The sequence below is a fragment of the Haliaeetus albicilla genome, chromosome 17 (assembly GCF_947461875.1).
Source record: "Haliaeetus albicilla chromosome 17, bHalAlb1.1, whole genome shotgun sequence".
Taxonomy (NCBI): Eukaryota; Metazoa; Chordata; class Aves; order Accipitriformes; family Accipitridae; genus Haliaeetus; species Haliaeetus albicilla.
In genome coordinates, this window is record NC_091499.1 from 24,783,101 (window position 1) to 24,802,538 (window position 19,438).

At 44.1% G+C, this 19,438-nt stretch overlaps 1 protein-coding gene across 9 annotated transcripts in view; it reads left to right on the forward strand.

The window, feature by feature from the left end:
- FYN (FYN proto-oncogene, Src family tyrosine kinase) overlaps positions 1 to 19,438 on the forward strand; it is a 139,764-nt gene that overhangs the window by 113,705 nt on the left and 6,621 nt on the right. For 7 of the 9 annotated variants that reach the window (XM_069805065.1, XM_069805069.1, XM_069805062.1 and 4 more), the window contains 5 exons: positions 325 to 489; positions 4,756 to 4,935; positions 6,772 to 6,848; positions 6,952 to 7,105; positions 15,483 to 15,614. In XM_069805065.1, the coding sequence (XP_069661166.1) occupies positions 325 to 489; positions 4,756 to 4,935; positions 6,772 to 6,848; positions 6,952 to 7,105; positions 15,483 to 15,614 (708 nt within the window). Of the gene's footprint in view, positions 1 to 324; positions 490 to 960; positions 1,117 to 4,755; positions 4,936 to 6,771; positions 6,849 to 6,951; positions 7,106 to 15,482; positions 15,615 to 19,438 lie in introns of all 9 variants that reach the window. The other 2 variants (XM_069805070.1, XM_069805071.1) reach the window with 2 other exon arrangements.

Consider the following 19,438-nt stretch of genomic DNA (forward strand, 5'->3'; position numbering starts at 1 on the left):
GTTATACTGTACTATAATATACTAGTTACTCATGAAGTTATCTTAATGCAGCATTGTGGGAGAAGGGAAATCCTGAGTCCACAAGAGAAACCATTGGTGGTCACCTTCCATTTCAGGCTCTGGAAGCAGAGACCAAAATATTTCCTGTTCTGTCTCAAATGAATATGTTTCAGTGTTCAATTTCTAATCTTCCAGGATGCTTTGTGGTATGCAACTAACAGCTGTTGTGAGTAGCATTGTTTTTATGCTTACTGTTTTTGTTTCATGTCACACTTTTTTTTCTTTCCTCTCCTTTGCTGTTGGCTTCACTTCTGGCTCCATCAGAGAGAGCTGCAGGTCTTTGCTGCCGCTTAGTAGTCCCCTGTCATAAAGGAATGCCAAGGCTTACTGATCTGTCTGTCAAAACCAAAGATGTCTGGGAAATTCCACGAGAATCCCTACAGTTGATCAAGAGACTGGGAAATGGGCAGTTTGGGGAAGTATGGATGGGTATGGAGCAAAATAATTATTCTAAAATAGCTCTCTGTGTGGGGATTACAAGATGGAAGGTGAAAATGTAGGACACTGTGACCCACAAGAAAAAAAAGAGCAAAGCTCAAACTGTTAGGAAAAATGTCTTTGGAATCATGTCTTTGACTCTGAAGTTCTTTAATCTTCAACTTTGACTGTAATTGATGGCAAAAGAAAACTGAAATTCCTTGTTTCCTTGGAAGGCTTTGATTTTGACAAATTACCACTGTCTTAATAATAAATCAAGGCTCGCATAGTAATCTATTAATTATACCGAAGAGCCTTTTTCTGCAAGCTAACAAAAAAGTCCTTAACTTCAGTATCCAAAAATCAGTGTTTGCAAATGAACTTTAATGCAGCACTGAGAGACAAGTCACCTTCCATCTTTCTCAATGCATGCATAATTTTGGATTATAAGTGTGTTTTTTTTATTAATTTCCTCTCCTATAGAGAAAGCTGATGGTTTGTGTTTTAACTTAACTGTGATTGCTACGAATAATACCCCTCAAACTGTTGGATTGGCTAAAGATGCATGGGAAGTTGCACGTGATTCATTATTTCTGGAACAGAAGCTTGGTCAGGGGTGTTTCGCTGAAGTGTGGCGTGGTAAGGCAGAGAATATATTTTGCTTTGGATGGATCTTTTAAGGCCCTCTTGGCAGAAATAAACATTTCAAGTAGAGATCTTAAAGCTAAAAAATCAGAATAGTATGAAATGTTAGTCTGTGTCGCCTAAAACAGTCAGACCTAAATACAGTAATCCATGGGGAAACTACCTTTCACTTGCACAAGCTGGTATGAGAGGTTAGGGTATTAAACTTCATTAATTGCATTGGGTTTATTCGGGTGACTACACAATTGCTAGGTATTAAAATAGGAATGATGCTAAACTTGTAAGGCAGAATAGCTAACCAGAAATTAATCTGGTAAGTAGACATTTTGCTTTCCTCGTGTGTTTTAGCACTGATGGGGTCAGACCCTGAAAATGCTTCCATCCGCTCTCTCAGATTAAAATAATGGCAAGTATCAGCAAGCTGATATTGCCAAGCTAGCTTCCCCATGCATCCACTTCTTTAAGTCCATTTTGAAATTTGTATCTGCAGCAGAACCCCATAACTGGATATAGAGACCAGGGACAATAGAGAAAATACTTGCCCAGCCCAGCTGAACCCCCACTTTGAAGTCCAGAAATACTGACATTTTCCAAATCCGCTGACATTGTTTTCTGCGCACTTGCCAGCTTTACTTACTGCCCCCACTCTGTGGGCCTCATTCTTTTAAGAACTGTAAAACAATAGCAATTTAAAATATACATAAATCTTAGTGTGGCCATAGCATTGAAACACAATATAGCGGCCATTTAATGAGAGGTGGGCTCAATTTTTGTGCCAAATTGCATTCTCTGCAGCCTATTTAAAATGACCAATTCAAATAAAGAATTTCTATATGTTGTTTCTTCAGAAAAATTTGGTGGAGCAGTTTGGCCTCTCTTTTTGTTGAAGTGACACAAAAGTATGTACAACCAAAATAACCAGTGGGCTCTCCTGGGTTCTTGCAGCTGTTTTCCATTGCAAGACTACAGCAAGGAGCATCACAGCAAGTCTGTGAAATTTATAGAATTTATAGACTAGAAATATAGAAATTTATAGAATTTCACAGAATTACAGTTGACCTGTTGCAAAGAAAGCTACCTATGGTTTCTATTAGTATCCCCAGATAACTGCAGTTTCACCTTCTTGCACTCCATCTTGAATGCATGCAAGAGTTTCAAGTTGATGTTAATATTTAGTGGTCAGCTTTGTGTGCCGTAGATCTTAAACTGATGCAATAAGCTAAAGGAACAACTGCAATTTAAAAAAAAAAAAAAAAAAATCAGCTATGAGAAATAAAGTGCCAAGTACCAGTACCAAATATCTGTCAGAAATGCAAAAATTATTATTACAATTATGACACTATGTTTCTTAAAGTAATATATAGTAACAATATGTTAACAGCCCTGAAGCATTACCAAATTGGAATAGATTAACACAATAAAATTAATAAAAAATGCATTAAGTAGTAACTAACTACATATGGGAGGAATTCAGAGGGAAGTCTGTGCTAATTTTCTATTAGAGAGAAACACACCAAACCACAACAAGAAAATTTAGCAATTTAAACTGAAATCTGGGCTGAGAGGATAAGTTAACCTTTTTGTTTGATTTTCTTTCTTTAACAAGAGAAATTCATAAAAGTATTTAAAAATAGAACTGCTGAAAACACTTCATGGTAACAGAACGAGTCCTGGGATTTTTATTAAGGCAACACTAAGAGATAATACACATTTAATCCTGTTAACACACCAGGTAAAATCCTAGTTTATTAATGTCAGTGACAGAACCCCTGGTGCCCATGAAACTAGTGTTTCATTTCTGGTTCATATAATTTGCAGTACCTCTGCACAGTGGCTGTGACTGACAGCACTCTCTGGTCCGGAGCCTCAGTGGCTCCTGATAAAACATGCTCCCTTTCACCCATCGGAAAAGATTTTGGCCATCCTGCTTGAAATTAGGAGGCGAAACCACATCCTTCCAAGCTTACACGGGAGAGCCACGAAAGCCAAGTCCTGCTTCAGCTCTGATTTGAAGGACTGAGTGAAACTCAGGTCTCAAGAGTCCTCCTCGAGCGCTGGGGTAGCAGTGGTAGTAACTCAAGACGTTCCTCCACCACCAGTAGAGGTGACAGCACCTGGCAGAAGAAAATCAAGGCATAGCGAAAACCGGACTTGCACTGCACGCTTTTGGCCAATATGTGCCTCAACCCCCCCTCAGACAACGTCGCCCTGTAAGTGAGGGACTGCGCAGGCAGCAGCTCCCCTGCCGCTCCTCCCCGGTTTTCGGCTAGGTGAGGTGGCAGCTGGGACGTGGCCACTTGCACAAAAACCGATCCAGCTCATTTTATGCTCTGCCAGGCTGCAAAAGCTCATGTTGAAGTTATTTTGGCTTAACCAGTTCCCAGGCAGCAGCTGAGCCCTGGTAACTGTTAAAGTGCTTTTAAGAAAGACAAACCAGGCTTATTTTACATGTTACCTTTTTTGATGACATCTTAATTTATAGAAACTAGATCTGAGTCTGAGTCTTCATGTACTTTGTAGGCCTTCTGCTATCCTCATGCTTAAGTGCAGAGGAGTAATTTTTACCCAACATGATTAATTCCTGAAGTCATTTAGTATTGTTTTGCCTTATCACACAGCAGCTCCCTATCAACAGATCACAGGTCCCATTCAAAGCCATTTCAGCCCTGGCTCTGGATCAGGGTTCTGGCAAGTCTGGCCAAGGGACAACCAGAAGGCACTAGGAAAGTGATATTTCTGCCCATTTTAATTTTCCTTCCTTTTCCTTCCACAGTCCCCCACCCCCCAAAAAACCCTGTTAACATAGGTAGGTGCTTGGGGTTTTTTTCTTTCCAGTCTTCCTTCTCCCCCTTGCAAATTCCCGAGTGAAGCCTCACCTCTTGTGGGATGCCCTGAGTCAGCCTTTCCCAGCTCTCTCCAGGCCCTTGTGCAGGCTTTCAGGTGTTACAGAAGGCTTGGTAGCTGACGGCTGAAAAAAGATGAAACTTGTCCATTTCAGTGCTGACCGCAAGTAAAGAACAAAGTGAAGTGGACAGGAACCACTTCATTTTCAATCACAGCTGCTAGGTTTCAGGGGATGAGGAGGAGAAAGAAAAAGATGCATTTCGGTTTGGAAACACGCCCGTGTTTCTAAAATGAAATCAATTCAGAATTTGTTTCTTGGGAATTTTTCTTAGAATATTTTTTTTTCCTCTGACTCAGAACAAAAACAAAATGTTAAAATGTCCTGCAAATGGAAAGTTCTGCATTTAACCAGTTTTGTTATCCAAATCTGTAACTGGAGCTGTGTTGTCTGTAGCAATTACTTGTTAGCAAGGGAATACATGAAGATGGGTTTCAGCAGTCCCACGTTTCTTACTCAGAGGAGGTTTCTGTGAATATCAGTGGAAGCATTGTCTGAGTAGGACAACGACGATTGTGCCCCAGTGCCAATGGGAGTATTATTTTTCAGTATAATAGACTAAATATGAGGGAGGCGTGGGAGGAATATAATGATAAGGCAACATGGGAAACCACACTTTAAAAAATTATTATATTAAGTGTCCTTGCTAGTTTATTCCTTGGTTACACTAGGCATCAGGCAGAAAAAGGAGCGGAAGAGGTTTAATCTAACTAGAGTATCTGTGCTTGTAGGTACGTGGAACGGAAATACTAAAGTGGCTATCAAGACCCTGAAGCCTGGCACTATGTCTCCAGAATCCTTCTTAGAGGAAGCCCAAATCATGAAGAAGCTAAAACATGACAAATTGGTCCAACTTTATGCTGTGGTATCTGAAGAACCTATCTATATTGTCACGGAGTACATGAGCAAAGGTGAAGCCAGAGCTGCTGCCCTTGATAACAATGTTTTTTCTTTGTTGACGCTCCTTGGGGATATAGAGGGAGGTGCAGTGTGATGTATGAACAGTGTGTGAGGAAGGGGAGAGGGAACAGGAAGCTAAATTCACCTCTGGCTTCAGAAGAATTATGAATTCAACTCTGAACTGGGCCCAAAACCTGAAATCCACTAGACGTACAAATAAAATTTGCACCAGGTGGGGGAGGGAGGAGTTGGGGCAACCTAAGTGCTTCCAACTGCATCAGCATCTGAACTTTCCTTACAAGTGGAGATTTGCATTTTCTAGGTTTGAATGATATTACATGCTGCTTCCTAAGATCCTAGCTTTTCCTGGGGCCAGAGAGTTCATATGGCATCTTCTTTCAGTGTTCACTTGTCGGCCTAAGATTTCTGTTTCTTCTTTTAGCAATTCTGAGTTCTGTCACATGTACCTCACTCTCAGATCACACCTTAATTTTCAGTCCACCCCATTTATCATTTTAATACATTATTTGCACATATGATTCTTTCCTTCCTCTTTCCGCTTCCCTTCCCCTTCTCTTTTTCTTTAAGCTACTTAACTGGTAACGATGTAGTAAAATGAGAAAAGGAAAACTTTTCGCTCTGTCAGATCTCCAGCAGGGGTGCTGAGAGCAGAGCAAAAAATCTGCTTGTTTTGGAAAAGCAAATGAACCAAATAGGAAACATAAGTTCTCACAGGGAAGTTTCATTGTACATTGGAGGATACACTCTGAAATTTTAAGTGCATTTTTTCAGTCTATTTGGAGTTGATTTTTATTTTCCTGGCAGGTGCCTGCCCACCTCCCTTCTCAGAGGCATCCAAGCCCTGACTAACTCACACTTTAATCATATGTCTTGGTGACAAGCATGTGCTTTTTCCCCTTTAAAAAAAAGACTTCTCAAAGTCCTTCTGAAGTATGTGGTTTATTTTGGCTTACTATACTAGTTTTTACTGTAACATTTTACATCTTTGGATCTGAGCTTGAGGCTGACAATTTATCAAGGGAGAAACGCCTCATCATCTGTCTTTTCCCCTTATTTATTAAAACAATTCACTGACCTTATTTAAAGGAGACTGCCACACTTCTCTGTTTGAATACAAGATTGGGAAGGGAGCTATAGCATCGCAGGCTTTTTTTAAAAGCTACAGGAAACCTCCATGCTTTCAATTGCATAGGGGAGCTATGTCCTTATTGCTTTTGCTAAAATTGCTTTCATTTGATCTCTGCTTTGTCTTCTCTAGTTTTGCATAGTGGTCTTCTAAAATTAGTGGTTCGTGCTACATTTAGTCATGGGTTACCTAGAGAAGAAGCACTACTAATTTCTAAGGAAAGTTAGCCTTTGTTAATGCTAGCCCCTTTGGGCTTACCAGGCTCCAGGCTGACCTTTCTTTTGGAGGAGGTTGAGCTGGGATCTGACTTTTTCCATAGTTTGTGTGGCTTGGAACCGAGCTGATGCTTTGCAGCTAGCTGAGGCCTTTAGAGAGCAGCAGGTATGTAGTTTCAAAGAGCACTGGGAAAGTTAAGAAAGATCAGCTTTCTCAGTAATGGTCAGGAAAATTTAAAACAATGTTGTTTCTTTTCCTTGCAACTCTCTTTGGACTAGCGACATATTCTTCTGCAAGCCAACCTTAAAGAAGAGTGAAACAAGTATAATAGGAGAATTCTAAGATATTGTGGGGGGTTTTTTAAAGGGTCCACTAGAACTTGAAACATTGCTGTCTTTAATATTGCACTTATTGCTGCACCTCCATCCTGATGAATAGCCATTGTTTTCCTAATATCTCTATTGTGTCAACTTTGCATTTGCAGGGAGTTTGCTAGATTTCTTAAAAGATGGAGAAGGAAGAGCTCTGAAGTTACCGAATTTGGTGGACATGGCAGCCCAGGTCTGTCTTCAGAGTATTGAGCACTTAGGTGTATATGTTTTATAGCCCGTGTATGTCTGAGTTCATTTTAAAATGCACTGATTGTGTTTCATGCTTCTCGCAGGTGGCTGCAGGAATGGCGTACATTGAGCGAATGAATTACATACACAGAGATCTGCGGTCTGCAAACATTCTGGTGGGGAATGGCCTAATATGCAAGATTGCCGACTTCGGATTGGCAAGACTGATTGAAGACAATGAATATACAGCCAGACAAGGTAGGTACAGCAGCAGGTGTAGCACTGAGTGTGATTCTTGTGGGAGGGAAAGAGTGGAACATGGCTTTAAAAAGCTCGCTCTTATATGCTTTGGGGTTACTTTCAGTAAATCCTGAACTTACATTAACTCCTAGCCCAGAACTTCACTGCTGAATGCATGTCTCAAAAAACCCAACTTATTTAGTTGTTTTCCCTTTAAAAACTGATCAAAAGGAAACAAAAATGGTGAGTGAGAGTACAGGTGGGTGAAGTGACAGTAAAGGCAATATCTTTATGGTGCCATAACAAAGAGGATACTTTACTTACCAGCCTTGAAAGCCTGAATGGGGTAATCCAAAAAAGCCTCTGTAAGCTATTTCTTTCATAGTGTGCCTTCTAGTATTTACTAACCGCTATCAACATTGCTGTGCTATTCTTATTTTCTTTATTTCAAACGGGTCAAAGAATTGTGTCTCTGTGCAATGGAGCTGTCTCTCTGAGCACTGTGTTTTCTTTGGGAACTTAAAAAGTTACTTTAATAGGAAAGCCATTTTCCAGTGCCACACAGAGTGCTGGGCACAGCTGACCACTGATACACTATAAAAATGTATCAAAGAGTATTGTAGTTTTTTTAAAAAGCATGTGTGTGTTCAGACTGAGCCATGACACAGGCTCTTTGTAGTTAGTCATTCTTTACAAGTCATGCTTAGTTGTCAGATGTTGGTCCAAGTTTGCAGAGCTACAGTTTTGTTCTCTTTCTGTTGGCAGTACATTGGTAGTGCTTGCTCAATATGTGTCGGTAAATACCACTCCGTCCATTTCAGTGCCAAAGCCAAGGAGTGTCCCGTTAAACCCTGTTGTATGTCATCAGAAAGCACAGGTTGGTTAAGTACTTCATAACCTGCATTTACCCCTTCGTGTTGTGAGTTTTTTCTCTTGACCAGAAGTCCCTGTTTCAGCATGGATTTTGCCATTAATTCTTAGGAAAGAGCTAACGTCTTTCTGTAACTTTCAAGTGTTGACAGAAGGACCCAGAGAGTTTCCAGCATGCCTTGTCTTGGCCTGGGAGCAGCAGCTCTCATACCGTTCACACCCCTCTGAACTGCTGTCAGCAGTACCTAGTCGCAAGGACATGGACCACAGACTGCATCTACCATAAAAGTTGCCTGCTTCACATTCAGACAGTGAAGCCTGAATATCGGGGCGGTGGGGGGGGCTTGAAGAACCCGTGGTAGGTACTAATGCACTATTCATTTCTGCCCGAGGGTGGGAATTGCTCCTTGCTAGAAAAAATAGCCTCGTGTCATTCTCTCCAGAGTAAGAAGAGTCTCCGCAGGCTCTGGTAGACAGAAAGCTGCCTGCTTGCACTTCCCCTGTGTAAAATGAGTAGAGTTTTCCTTGAGCAAGGCAGCCAGATCCAGTCTGCAAAATGGCTTTGAAAAAGTGTCTTATATTATCTCTGTTTCTGTCTGGTTTACTGCCATGTCTTTTGTTCCCTTTGGAAACCACCCAACATATAGTTTGACATGACTAATTATTTGGTTTAATAGACAAGTATGTGACCTACTTCTGGCCAGATCACTTCAGGCTCCTGATCCCTAGGAAATCCTCTGATGACCTGTTTGCTTCCTGCTTTAAATCTCTCAGAATAGTTTTGTCCTCTTCACATGTTAGAAAGCCGTGAAAACCTGCCTGACTGGTGTTGAGGAGAAGATTAGACTTTTAAAGACAATAAAAATTATTGGATTTGGCGGGGGGGGGAATCTGAGCTGAGAAAAGCATAATGCTGGGACTGGCAGGGCGAGGGAGCGTAGTCGTCAGTGTCTCTTGCCCTTCTTCCATGGCAGAAATCACTTGCATTGTGGGAAAAGTAGCTGGGAAGGGAGTAGTTTGGCTTTTAACCTGCATCACTGATGATCTGGCGATCTGAATCATGTTTGCCTGGCTTCATCTCATGGTGCAAGTATAGAGAAGTCACCAATCCTTCCCATACTGAAGGGCAATGGAAAATACTTCCTTCCCCTGACCTCAGGGTCAGGCTTAAGTCCTTCAGAGCTACAGAATTCCTTAAAAGAGAGACCCAAAGAGCTGAAATCACAGGTATCTTGTAGAAAAGTTTTCCTACTTTCACTAGTGGTTTTTTGACCCTTTCTTAAGTGGTAGCTTGTTCTAGGGAGGGGTACATTTTTGACCAAGCAGCGCGCTCTAAATTTACATTTCATTGCAATTAACCTGGCTTCTAAGCCAGCTGGGCAGCCAGGGTGAGCCTAGGACCTTTAATTTATTGAGGAAGAAACATGGTGTCTAATGCACCACTGGAATTTTTCTTCAAGTGGGATTCGGTCCTGGTTTGTTTAGTTAGACTTCAGTTTGAGCATTGCTTGGTGGAGACCACAGTATCAGAAGGAAATGGTTGCCTCTGCTTGTTTCCCATGACCTATTACTTCAGCCTCCAAGGGGATGCATCTGGGGACTGCTCTGTTTATCTAGCTGACTACTGCTTCGGTGGGAATTTTGACACGGGAGGAGAGCCTGGCCAGCAGAGGGGAGGGAGATGAGGAGCGCTCCAGACTGGCAGCTCCTGTGGGAGAAAGGAAATGTTTTGCCTTACAAAATCTGAAGATTAAAGCCTCTGGTCACTCTCTCCTCAGCAGTCATCCTTCTCTTGGCTTAAGCATGTTAGTACAGAGCTCACTGTCGGCGTGGGGAAGAGGTGGTTTTCTCCAGCCTCTCTTGATCTGCTACTCCCTTCCCCCACTGTCACTTTTGTCTCCGATTAAATATTTTGAAAGGAAACAGATGGGGATGCTTTGAGCCCCAGCGGGCTAGAGTGCAGGATTCCTGAACCTGTATGGGTATTACTCAGCCTGGTGGTAACGTTTTACTGATCGGTTTATTTTCTTTTTGGTTTGAACAAAGGAGGCCTGACTGCTTCTGATTTATGAGAGGTAAATAAAAAGCGGTTCGTTGTCTGCACTGCCATTTCTCAGCAATCTTCAGGAAGGAAAGAGATGGTCATGCCACTAATGATTTAAAGTGTGTGACTAGCAGTTATACACTGCCATTAAATAATACAAAAAAAAGTTCTTGGCTTGTAATGAGCATTTGGCTCCTCTTGCTTTTAAAGGAAGTGAGTAATCAAAGGGGAAAAACATGCCTGTTAAAGTGACGCCCATTTTAAAGGCTACATTGGTGGACTGTGTTGCAGCCTGCACCATTGGCGCTTCCTTCTTTTGGCTGTTGCTGTTGCAACATCTTCCCCCCCCTCCGCCCCAACAGTGTCAGGCATTCAGTCTTTTTTCCTTCCATCGGTGGCAATGCTTGTGTCAGTCCTGTAAGGCAAGACTTAAAACTCCTGGTATCCTAGAGGACACAGAGAAACTTCCCATCACCTCCAACACAGGATTTCCCATGCAGTTCTGCTACCCTTACACTGATCCGGTTCACAGCTATGCAGAGTTTTGGCCAAGCACATGGCATTTTTGTGGAGAGTGCTGAGTGCTCCACAGAGTTGCTGGGGAAGAGTTGTTACTATTCTAAGCAGTAGCAGCTGATACAAATTTAAAATTGCCTTAATAAAAAAAAAAGAGCAGAGTTATTTTCCAGGCCATGTTTCTACTGCATACACTGGCAGCACTTGCAGCAGTGCTGCTCCAAGCACACATGAAACAATAAGGATCTTTCTGATGCCTTCCAGACAAGTCAGAGCTATTTTAGGAGCTCTAGTACGTGTTTGTAAACTCTCAGATCGTTTTTGCCTCCTCGACACTTAGAAATATCTCCTTCCTGCCCCGCTTAAAAACAAGTGATGCTTCTTATTTTGATTTCCTAGAAATGAGTGGGGATTTTTTCCCTCTTCCAGGCTCTCCCCAGTCCTTTTGTAGAGACTTGGCTCCCAGCTCACCAGCTAATCTCTCTTGTTCGCAACTGACTCTACTGTGGGCTGGAACATCCAGGGCTTTGTTCTTGCTCTTTACCTGCCCTTCCCTCGGCCAGCCGTGGAGCGGACAAGGAGGAAGGACTCTTGCTTCCCAACAGCCACCCCCCAGGGTCCCGCAGGGGGATCACCGATACGCTCCTACAGAGATGCCATCTGTTGTGCGAGGAGGAGCGCGGCCAGGTCAAGAGGAAGGGCGAGGGGAAGGGGGGGTACAGGCAGAGGGTGAGAGGGGTGTTTAGACCCACGGTTCCGCCCCTCGTCCCCCGCTTCCCGGGGAGAGGTCAGCCTGCGGAGCCTGCTTGTGATCGCTGATGTTTCGCCAGGCTTGTAGTTTCATGTTCGTTCTCACAGCACAGAAAATGTAATTGCGCAGTCCCTCCCACACGGCACTCATCATCGCCTACCAGGGCTGACTCGTTTCCTGTTACTTGCTTGCTTCAGCACTTCGTTTTTACCTTTTGCAGCTTTCCCTTTCCAGCCCCAAGAGCAATTCGGTGCTGCAGTACGTTCTCTGGTCGCTAACCCAAGAGTTCCCCTGGTTTGGGGGTCTTAGACCTTGGGGTGCTGCGTTGGGTTTGGTTTTAAGGTACGAGAGGTAGCAGCTTTGTAGCATTTCTGGAAACAGGATCATTATAAAGCTGGCAGTGGCTCCGGGGCATGAATTTCAGAGGTTTCTGCTTCATCGAGATTTAGATCTGAAAAAAACAAAGCTCTGAGGGATTTTCACTCCCCTCAGAAGAAACCATGCTGAGAGTTGTACGTTAAGGTCACTCAATTATCCCAGCCCTCTCCGCTCCTTCTCATCACGTGTCCTGCTTATAGCCGACGAAGAATTAAAGCAGGGCCAGGATTGATTTTTCCCACAGAAATCCTCCTGGGAGATAACCTGTGTGAATGCCTGGGCAGAGGGCCCAAGAACAGGGCCGAGCCTCGCAAAAATCCTCAGAGGTAGGAGGCAGGACCGGCTGCCCTAACAGTAAATTTTACGAGCAGCTTTGGCTTGATGTGGTTGCGAGCAGCACAGAAACCCAAAAAAGGCTTTCCCCAGGCTGAAATGTTTCAAAAAAGGGACAGAGATAAAAGCTGCAGATTAGTACCTTGCTTTGGGACAAAGACAGGCTATCCTGACCTAATGAATGTGGTGCGCGGTTGGTTTGTACGCATGGCATTACTGCCCTGATAGTTGGTAATAAAAAGGGTTCCAGCAAAAAAAAAGATAAATCCCCCCCACTGATGTAAAATCTGCCTTCAAAGTAGGAGATAGGCTGCCTTGTTAGCTGGGGTAATTTGGCTTATCAGATTTATTAACATGCTTGTCAGTAATACGCATTTTATCAGATGATCTGGTGCTGTAATTTGTTTGCAGCACAAAGTCAGCTTGTTTAATAAGCTGCTGAGGCCTGGGCGGGGGGCGGGGAGTTATTCCATGTGTTGGGAAGAGAGTAAGCGTGGAGACTGTGTGTCGGTCAGGAGCCATGCACAGCGTCTGGCCCGTGCTGCGAACATTTTGTATAGCGGTAGCAATCGGGAGGCTTTGGAGCGGTGCTCAACACATTTGGGGATTTTTGTGCTTTCACAGAAGTGCGCTACTGCCCGTGCCAGACATTCTATGGGAGGCAGCACCTTGGGGTGATCCCTGCTAGACACACACACACAGAGCCCATTCACACAAGCTGTGTGTGATCTCTTTGTGTTACGGCAGTGCATGCGTTGTACCTGCAGCTGTGCAGGTGGCCAGCCTGGTACAACCTCACTGGTCTCTGCTCTCCCCTTCGTGATGGCTCTGCCATACTGGGTTGCAGGCTCTCTTGGGCCATCTAGCCTCCAGCATGCATTGCAGGGCCAGAAAACCATGAGGCAGGGTTCTGCTAGCGACCTCTCTGCCAACATTGCCTTTGCCTCCTCCCCATCCACCACTTCAAACCAAAGTTCAGGAAATACTGCACAAAACGCAGAACGTGATTTTTGTAGTAGTTGTTTTAGCCAGAGAACCACCCACAGCAGAGGCAACATAGAAACGTAATGAGTAGCTATCCTGTCCTCAGAAAATCCACGGCACAGACCATTTGTCTTCTCCAGCAGTGCTCTTCACAGTCCAATGGGGTTTGTACTGCTCTAGCTCTCAGGAAAAGGGATGTGCTGGAATTGTCCCCCCTTCTCACCTACCTACCTTGCTTCTCATCTTCCCATGGTCCCTTGGCACACCACATACTCATCTCCCACTGCCCCAGCAGTAGATGAGGAAGGCAAAAATACCGGGGGAGTTGGCCACAAAGGAGTCTGAAGAGATCTCTTTCCTCCAAAGATGAGTTGTATGGGGTTGCTACCTTTGGATCTGAGTACGAAGCACAAGGGAATTAGACCAGGTTTGGCTCAGCTTCTCAGAAAAACACAGCTGATTAAAGAGAAAAATAAAATTTGTTGAATAAAATGTGTCTACCACACGAACCCTCATGCTTGGCTATCTCACACACCACCAGTCAACGTCCAAGCCTTCAGGCTGCTGGCCAGCGTGGAGCTACTCATTCAGCTGGCATGGTGTGTGTGTGTACTCTCTCAGCCTCATGTATGAGAAAGCAGAGGGACATTAGCCCTCATATTCATGGCATGCCTACATAAGCCCATCTAAAGCCCTGCACTGTAGGCCTAGGGAACCAGACCACCAGATCTATGCAGCCTGCGGTTTTTCCAGGGATCAGCAAGGGATGTATAGCCCCAGGATCTGCCGGTGGCTGGGAGAGCCGTTGGCCAACCCTACATGGCTGCTGGCCCTGCTGAAGCAGGGTCAGCTTCCAGAACAGAGGCTCAGGTGACGGCAGGCTGCTGCTGCAAAGATCTCAGACATCACAGCCAAGGCGGTTTTTAATAGAAGATGAAGTTCTGTAAATTTTGAGTCTCGTAAACTAGGATTGGTCCCCTGAAGAAGCGGAAGTTAGGGAGATTGAGACCAAAGCCGAGCACCCAAATTTTAGCTCCTCCCTGCATATCAGCTAATGAAAATACAAAAGAGACAGACTTTTTTGAAAGTGAATAGACAACCAAAAATCCTCCAGCACCTTTGCAAATCTAACCACTGATGTGTTGATGCTTAACTCGACTTCAGTTCCTGACTTCAGGCATTAGGGATTTGAAACTTTGTCTTGCGTCTTTTAATTTAGCGGGACTTACTTGAGCAACTACACTTTTCGCTAGAAAAATATATTTGTTTCTGAGTAGTATTCTCTCTTAGGATCACTTACTTGTAGAGCAGGAAAAATTTTAGCACACCTGATGTTTTACTAAGTAAGGAGATGAGAATTACCATGTTTACTTTGTACTCTGAGTCAAGTCAGACTGTGGCATGTAGCAGAAGATACTGGGCTTCAAGTACTGGATGTGATGGCAGAACAGCGCCGGCAGGGAACTGTAAACAGTGCCATAACTTCACTCCCTAAGAGTGATTTGTCCACGTTGTTACACTTTCCACACTCCTCCTGAAAGCTAAGGGAACTTTTATGAGAGGATGGTGAGAAGTCAAAGTCAGTTTCCAAATTCAAGAGTGTTTGTCACTAGGGATCAGCAATAAGCAATGCAACTCTTGCCTGTGTGTTAACACAAGGCACCAGGGAAAAGTCTGCATATTTTTTCATACATACTATGAGTTAATTATTACCACAAGACTTTTCTTTAAAGTCATACTGAAAATATTTTCCCTAAGAAAACAGTAAATGATTGGAAAAGCAAATAAATCAGTGTTTAAAGGCTTGTTATCTTACCATCCTTACCACAACTGGCTCCTGCAAGCTCTGATGATGGATGAGCATATTAGAACTGCACGTATTTAAGGCACTACAGGCTTTTCAGTGCCAGGAGCTTAAAGTACACTGTCAAGTTATAAATCACAGGCCAAAGTTCTGCCTTGACATCATTGTACTCCAAGCAACTTGAATGGCAGTATTATTTTTAAGTCCTTGCATGTTTCTAATGAAATATTAGGTTTGTTTTTAATTTACGTCTTTACCATGTTTGTTTTGCATTTTGCTCAGCTTGAGCAGGGAAACTGGGAGGTACACTTCCAATAAATCTCACTTCTATTCATATGTGCTAACTGTGTTTGACTTGCAAATATCACAGGGAAATGTTAATTTAAAACATTTTAGGAGAAAGAATTTCCATTATATTGGGCTTATTGGTTTTTAAAACTTTTTTTTTTTTAATAAAAAACTTCAAACCTGGATTAAAATGTCTTAGCCTTCTCTTGGGATGTGGGACAAAGCCATGCCTTCCCTGCTAAGTCTTTACTTCTGCCCTACATGTTCCACCCGCCTGTCCTCTCTGACTGTACTCCATGGAGCTGTTTGTTAAAACTTCCCTGCAGTTCTGTCCACCTGCATGTGTTGCAAAACACAACAGTCACCTGTGAACTAGTACTTTGATTCTGCCTCTATTCTGATTAAGACTTATTTATTCTTTCATTAGGTGCAAAGTTTCCCATTAAATGGACTGCGCCAGAAGCTGCATTGTATGGAAGGTTCACAATAAAGTCAGATGTGTGGTCTTTTGGGATCCTACTGACAGAGCTGGTAACGAAAGGGAGAGTGCCATACCCAGGTAAGAAAACAGTCTGAGCCCTGCTTCACGTGGGGAAAGGAGTGGGAATGAGCCATATGCTTAAATTGGAATGTTTATTTATTTTCACTGGGCTCAAAGGAGGATGGTTATCATGCATAAGTTCTGTGTATGCTTGAAAACGGTCCTGACTCTGAAGGCTGCTGTGTGATGGTCATGATAAAAATGACAAGAGGACAGAAAATACAACATATTAATTTCTAATTTTTTTAATTGTTCTCAATCCAGTTAATATACTTTCTAGCGAAATAATAAAGCAATGTAAAATTACTATACTGTGGAGCAAATAGCTCTCCATAGTATTACATTCACTTTAAGATACCAACAGTTGAAATCCCAGAGTGGCGTTACTCCATTTATTCTGTCAGTCTGGTTCTCTGCAAGGTTTGATAACTGCCTGAATGTCTGGTATTACCAAATCTCTTTTTTATAAACTCTTAAATTTCAATCCTTGCTTTCGAGATGAATGGAAAGGAAAGAAAATAATTCCGTTATGTGCAGGCCAGAGCTCATGGCAGGGTCACAGCGGGGCCAGATTCTCTGCATGGGGGAACTGGAGGCCCCATGGCTCTTTGTTGAAACCCTGCCAAGTATCCGATGGATTAAGATTTGTAGGAGGGGTGATTGGATCTGCCTATGCAGAAAGAGCTTTTCATTCTATTGCCCCCCCTGAAGATTGTAGGCATTCAGGTGAAGAGGAAAGGGGTGAGGTAAAAGCAGTGCATTGCATGGAAAAGAATTTAATCACTTCATTTTCTTGTCAGCACAGATACTAACAACAGGGCATCTAGCTGCATCTTTATTCTTTTTATAAAAAAAAATTCTCTAAATACTCACTGGTATGGCTGTCTGCACTGCAGCTGATTTAATGGAAAGTGCCCTAAAGCAGTTTCAATTTTCCAATCTGTGCCGCGATCAAGCAGTCAGATCCATACATCAAATTGCACAGGAGAAGCATCAAGGTGGAGTTCAGTTTATGCTGTGGTATGCCACGCCACTTCAGAAGGCTGAACTCAGCAAAACTAAGCTCCCAGAGTTTTACCAAGGATTTCAACTTTGCTAGTACCTAGCAGCCAGTAGCTGATATTTGGGAAGAGAATATGGGGACTGGAGGGCTTCTTGTGATCAGCAGTGAATTTTGGCATGATTAACAGGGAGCAGCTTAGCAAAGCTGTGACTGTGACAACAGAATGAGGTAGCAGAAAGCAAGATGTCATGTTTCTGGAGGATGGATGAGTCCCTCTGCCCAGCACTTCCCCATGCGGTTAAAGAAAAGCGGGTGTTGCCACCACACGGAGTGGCTGTGTCAGTAGCTGGCACAAAGGTCTTCTTGCCATGAGGGTTACTAGTAGTGGTGTGGGAGAGCTGTGATTTCCGCGAGTTTACAGAGGGTTAAATGCAGACATGGCGTGGTGTGCAAAGGTCGAAGACAGAAAGAAGATGTGTAAGGCTTAGCTGATACGGTGTTGCTACCAGAGGGTGGACATGGCTCCTCGCTGGGCTGCAGGAAGAGGAAATTCCTAGTCGCTACCAGCAGAGTGGGTGCGCAGGGGCTTTCGCCAGCCAGGGCAGAGTTAAGGTGAATTTTCTTCCCTGAGCTCCACAGTGGTGGGGCAGAGATGCTTCGTGACTAGCCTTCTCTCTTATCATGTGCATGAGCACACACACACACATGCAGAGGAAAAATACTATTCTGGGCAAAAGTGACCATCTAAGCCGTGTGTTAACTCACAAGTTTGTAACTGACAACAGTGTTGGCCACGGCGGCAGCAGATGTCTGCACTTCCCAAGTGTTCCTCTCCCTCCCTGAAGGAGAAGGAGGCCACTGGGTGTGCGTTTAAGTGCTTGCAATATATAACTTCTTGTAGGACCCATGACAGAAATCTCAGGCATGGTCTGTGTCCTGAAAATGTGGACAGTTTTATTACGTGGCAGTCTGAGCATATCAAAGACAACTAGCGGCGTCTCTCCTCTTTCAGCGCTGTCCTCCCCCTTCATCCCTCGCTACATAAAGCCCTCACACGCTGAAAGTCCTTCCGGCTCACTCTCCCCCACCGGCGCTAGGAAGACATCAGGTAGCTGGAAGCAACTTTTTGTGCGTTACATATCACAGAGTCAGCAGTTTTCTGGATGGTCACGCGCTGTCCGGGGTCACGCACTGCCCGAGCTGTACGCCGCGGCCCTTCCTCCCCACCGGCACTGCCGCCCTGCTCGGTCACCATCACCACCCTCTCTGTCAGTTTTACCTAAGGGCAGCCTCTATTTTGAATTTGAATTGCCAAAGTCTTTAGAGATTTCAGTTCGGTCTCATCCCCCAGGCCCTAACTGGGAAAGCTTTGACAGGCTGAGGCAACAGCGGAGGGGAACCGGGACCTTCTCAGATGGGTCTGTCTTTGCACGTGGGTAGAAAAGAGGGCTCGGGCTTCCCAAGGTGACAAAGACCTCCTGAGCTCCTGAGAAAAGACTATTTTCCCCTGACATAGAAAGGATCATCCATCTCCTGCTTCATGCTGGGGAGAGGAAGGACCTCCCGCGAGGGTAAAGCTTCATGAGTTCAAGTCCCTGTCTGGGGCAGGGAGTGGGGTTCAGATGCACCCACAGGGCTTTTCCTGCCATCATGGCATGGCTTGTGCAAGGAGGAAAAGATGGAGTTCAACCACCGTGAGAGGCAAGACTCAGCCCTCCTCATCCAAGTAGACAACTTACAGGTGAGAGAATGCAGTTTGTAGGCACTGCCGACCACTTTGGCACCCAAGGCATGTGGATTTGCAAGCTCTGGAAAGGGTTAGCCTGGAAACAGAGGGTCATGGAGCTGTCACTCTGCTGTAATACCCAGTTTCTGAAATAGTTGTGGTCATGTTGTCCTGATGTTCCTGCTTACAGCTTGTAGCAGGCTGGGGGGAGCTGGGAGAGGCCCTCAGACAAAGAGATTGCTCTCTTGCTTGACAAGATCTTATTGCCTGGAGAGGTTATTTATAGCACAAGCCCCAGTCCTGTGGTGGTAACCATGCCTGCAGGGCACCGTACCTCATGCCTTGGAGAACCAGGCACTGTTTTAAGCTTGCACAGAAGGAGGGAGAAGCACAAGGAGGAGGACAGGAGAAGGCAGGCAGTATATACAAGAGGAACAGACTGTGTGGAACGGGATTTGGCATTTATTGTCCCTCAGATTTCAACCAGTTCCTGTCCTGATGCCCCATTTTGGAAGAGAGGCTGGAGCAGTGGCGGGACATGTGAGCAGTAAAAATTTTGCTGGCAGAGATGAAGATCAGACTAGAGTTCATAACCAAGCCTTGCCCCAGACCCTATAGCTCCCACAAGCAAGACTGACTTTTTGACAGGTGTCCTCATCTTCATCCTTCAACCAAGCCTGCTTCCCTGTCAATGGATGTAATGGACCGCTATGGTAACTAATTTATTAGTGCATTTCCCAGCCTTTCCTAATGCTCTCCCTTTCTTTTCACAAGGCAGCAGATTAAAATAAGCAACTTTCACAGTCTTTCTGGGCATTGAGTTTCTATTTCCACTACTACAGTGGGGAAATAAAAACTAGATATGGGCAGAAGAGGAGCCAAGTTTAAAAAATAGTCTGCTTAGTCAACCTTTTTCAGTGTCTGTTTCTTTCCCCTTTCACAGATTCCCCTTGGATCTTAGTTTTGTTTTGGTTTGGGTTTTTTTTTAACGGAGTTTAAGAGTAGGAGGCTGCATTTCCCTAGCAGCAGTCAGAGAATTTGGGGATTTTTAACATATTGCCTTTTGGTTAGGCAAAAATTTCAGCTGCACTAAACAAGCACCTCTGAACTTGC